The sequence below is a fragment of the Ursus maritimus genome, unplaced genomic scaffold, assembly GCF_017311325.1.
Source record: "Ursus maritimus isolate PB19 unplaced genomic scaffold, ASM1731132v1 scaffold_12, whole genome shotgun sequence".
In the NCBI taxonomy this organism is placed as follows: Eukaryota; Metazoa; Chordata; class Mammalia; order Carnivora; family Ursidae; genus Ursus; species Ursus maritimus.
In genome coordinates, this window is record NW_024423564.1 from 13,580,933 (window position 1) to 13,581,979 (window position 1,047).

At 53.7% G+C, this 1,047-nt stretch overlaps 1 protein-coding gene across 2 annotated transcripts in view; it reads right to left on the reverse strand.

Annotated features, from left to right (window-relative positions):
* The window catches only part of SLC6A17 (solute carrier family 6 member 17), a 29,861-nt gene extending 29,364 nt beyond the window's left edge, over positions 1-497 (reverse strand). For both annotated transcript variants that reach the window (XM_040626680.1, XM_040626679.1), the window contains exon 1: positions 1-497. This exon is cut by the window's left edge and continues 215 nt beyond it. In XM_040626680.1, coding sequence (XP_040482614.1) covers positions 1-80 — 80 coding nt within the window. In that variant the 5' untranslated portion in view covers positions 81-497.
* Positions 498-1,047: the final 550 nt, after the last annotated feature.

A 1,047-nucleotide genomic window follows, 5' to 3' on the forward strand; every position in this document is an offset into this window, starting at 1 on the left:
AGGGCCAGCAGGTCGGCCACCGACTCCGTGACATGCTCACTGCTGTGCTCACGCTGGGTCACCTTGCTGTTCTTCGGCATTGGTGCCCCCGGGCCGCGCAGCCCTGCTCCCCAGCACTCAGAGAAGGTGACGCTCGGCTGCGGTCAGCTCCTTCTCATCCGGGGACCTGCGAGAGCGACCAGGTGAGCAGGAGACAATCAGCTGACCACACCAAGAGAGGTGGGGAGCCCAAGTGGACCCAAATCCCCCATCACCCACTCCAGGGCACAGACTCAGAGGCCGGGCAGTAAGTGGCCTGAAACACCGAGCTTGCCTTCCTCCCCATCAGAGGGTGCCCACCGAGGAGCTCAAAGTTGCAGACTCAGTTTCCCCACAGACCCTATCTGAGCATCACTGAAAGATGAACCTCGGGATGCCTGCATGGCTTATAGGTTAAGCATCTGTCTTCAGCTCAGGTCATGATCCCAGGGTCCTGGGATCGAGTCCCGCATCGGGCTCCTTGCTCAATGGGGCGCCTGTTTCTCCCTCTGCCTGCCACTCCCCCTGCTTGTGCTCAAGATCTCTCTCTCTCTGGCAAATAAATAACTAAAATCTTCAAAAAAAAAAAAAAGAAATGTAAACCTGTTGCGGCAGAAAAAAACAGACATGAAACCCAAATAAAGGACCATCCATGATGGTACTGTTCCTTCTCATAACTGCATGTCCTAGAGTGTTCAAGACCCTTCAGAGGCCCCCACAGCCCTCCCCTCCCAGGCGGTGCAGGTTGGAGGCCAACCCCTAGCTCTCCTGAGCTCTATGTAGCCAAACCACCTGGTGGGACCCAGGCAAGCTGCTGTCTGCCTTCTCTACGGTCTTTCTATTCAAAATACAGTTCATGGGCCAGCAGCATCATGGGGAGCTTGGTAGAAATGCAGAATCCCAGGCCCACCCCCAGACCTACTGAATCATTCTCTGTATTTTTACAGGACTCTCAGGTGATTCAAAGGGACATTAATGCTTGCAGAAAGAAAGAAAGAAAGAAAGAAAGAAAGAAAGAAAGAAAGAAAG